The sequence below is a fragment of the Myotis brandtii genome, unplaced genomic scaffold, assembly GCF_000412655.1.
Source record: "Myotis brandtii unplaced genomic scaffold, ASM41265v1 scaffold892, whole genome shotgun sequence".
Taxonomy (NCBI): domain Eukaryota; kingdom Metazoa; phylum Chordata; class Mammalia; order Chiroptera; family Vespertilionidae; genus Myotis; species Myotis brandtii.
This window is the reverse complement of record NW_005371656.1, coordinates 95,244-96,149: the sequence shown is the minus strand read 5'-3', so window position 1 is coordinate 96,149 and position 906 is coordinate 95,244. Positions and strand designations below refer to the sequence as shown.

Below are 906 nucleotides of genomic sequence, written 5' to 3'. Positions count from 1 at the left end.
CACAAAACAAATAAAACTGCACCATGCATCCCAGGAAAGAGATGGTTTTATCCTTGCTTAGCATGTTGAACAGCATCTTTGGCACGATGATCGTGGAGTAGCAAAAGTCCACGAAGGACAAGTGGCTCAGGAAAAAGTACATGGGAGTGTGAAGTCCAGAGCTGACCTGAATCAGTGCGCTCATGCCCAGGTTGCCCAGAACCGTGACTCCATAGATCAGAAGGAACAGCAGGGAGAGAAAGACTCTCAGCTCAGGGACATCAGATAATCCAAGAAGAATGAACTCTGTCACAGTGGTGCAGTTCCCCTCCCCCATTTCTACCATCTGTCGGGTTTAGAAAACCAAATAATATGTTTTGTGTGTCTTCTAAAATGGACATAATAAAGCAAACACAGATTTATATTTAATTAAGAAAAATATAAAACTGGTGTCAAACACAATGTATTTTAAATATAATTGTCAAATAATTCAAAATGTTCAGTGTGTCGGGACATCCCACTGATCAAAAAAAAAAAAAAAAAAAAAAAAAAAAAAGAAAAATGTAAAACTGATGTCAAACACAATGTATTTTAAATGTAAATTGTCAAGTCATTCAAAATGTTCAGTGTGTCAGGAGATCCCACTGATCGATTTAAAGCATCAGCAGATACCTGTGTGATTCCCAAGTGTTATCTACCACAAGAAATTGAGTTGATGAATTAACTTATGTGTTTTGATGGTCTTGAAATAGATCCAACGATATACTTTGAAAACACATTAGACCAACTCCTGTTCCCTGAAAAATGTAATAAATTCTGTTCCAGTAAGATTACAGCTACTGTGATCCTAAGTAATTTACACTAACATTTTTTAGGTCAGTCTTTCAGTACCATAGGTTTTAGCAGGCGAGGTCCTGTATAGTTTCC

The 906-nt window shown here is 37.0% G+C and overlaps 1 protein-coding gene across 1 annotated transcript in view; it reads right to left on the bottom strand.

Moving 5' to 3' along the window:
- The window catches only part of LOC106724562 (olfactory receptor 5L2-like), a 7,530-nt gene extending 7,214 nt beyond the window's left edge, over positions 1-316 (bottom strand). Inside the window, exon 1 of the mRNA XM_014532418.1 lies at positions 9-316. Within this exon, the coding sequence (XP_014387904.1) occupies positions 9-316 (308 nt within the window). The remainder of the gene's footprint in view (positions 1-8) is intronic.
- Between the last annotated feature and the right edge of the window lie 590 nt (positions 317-906).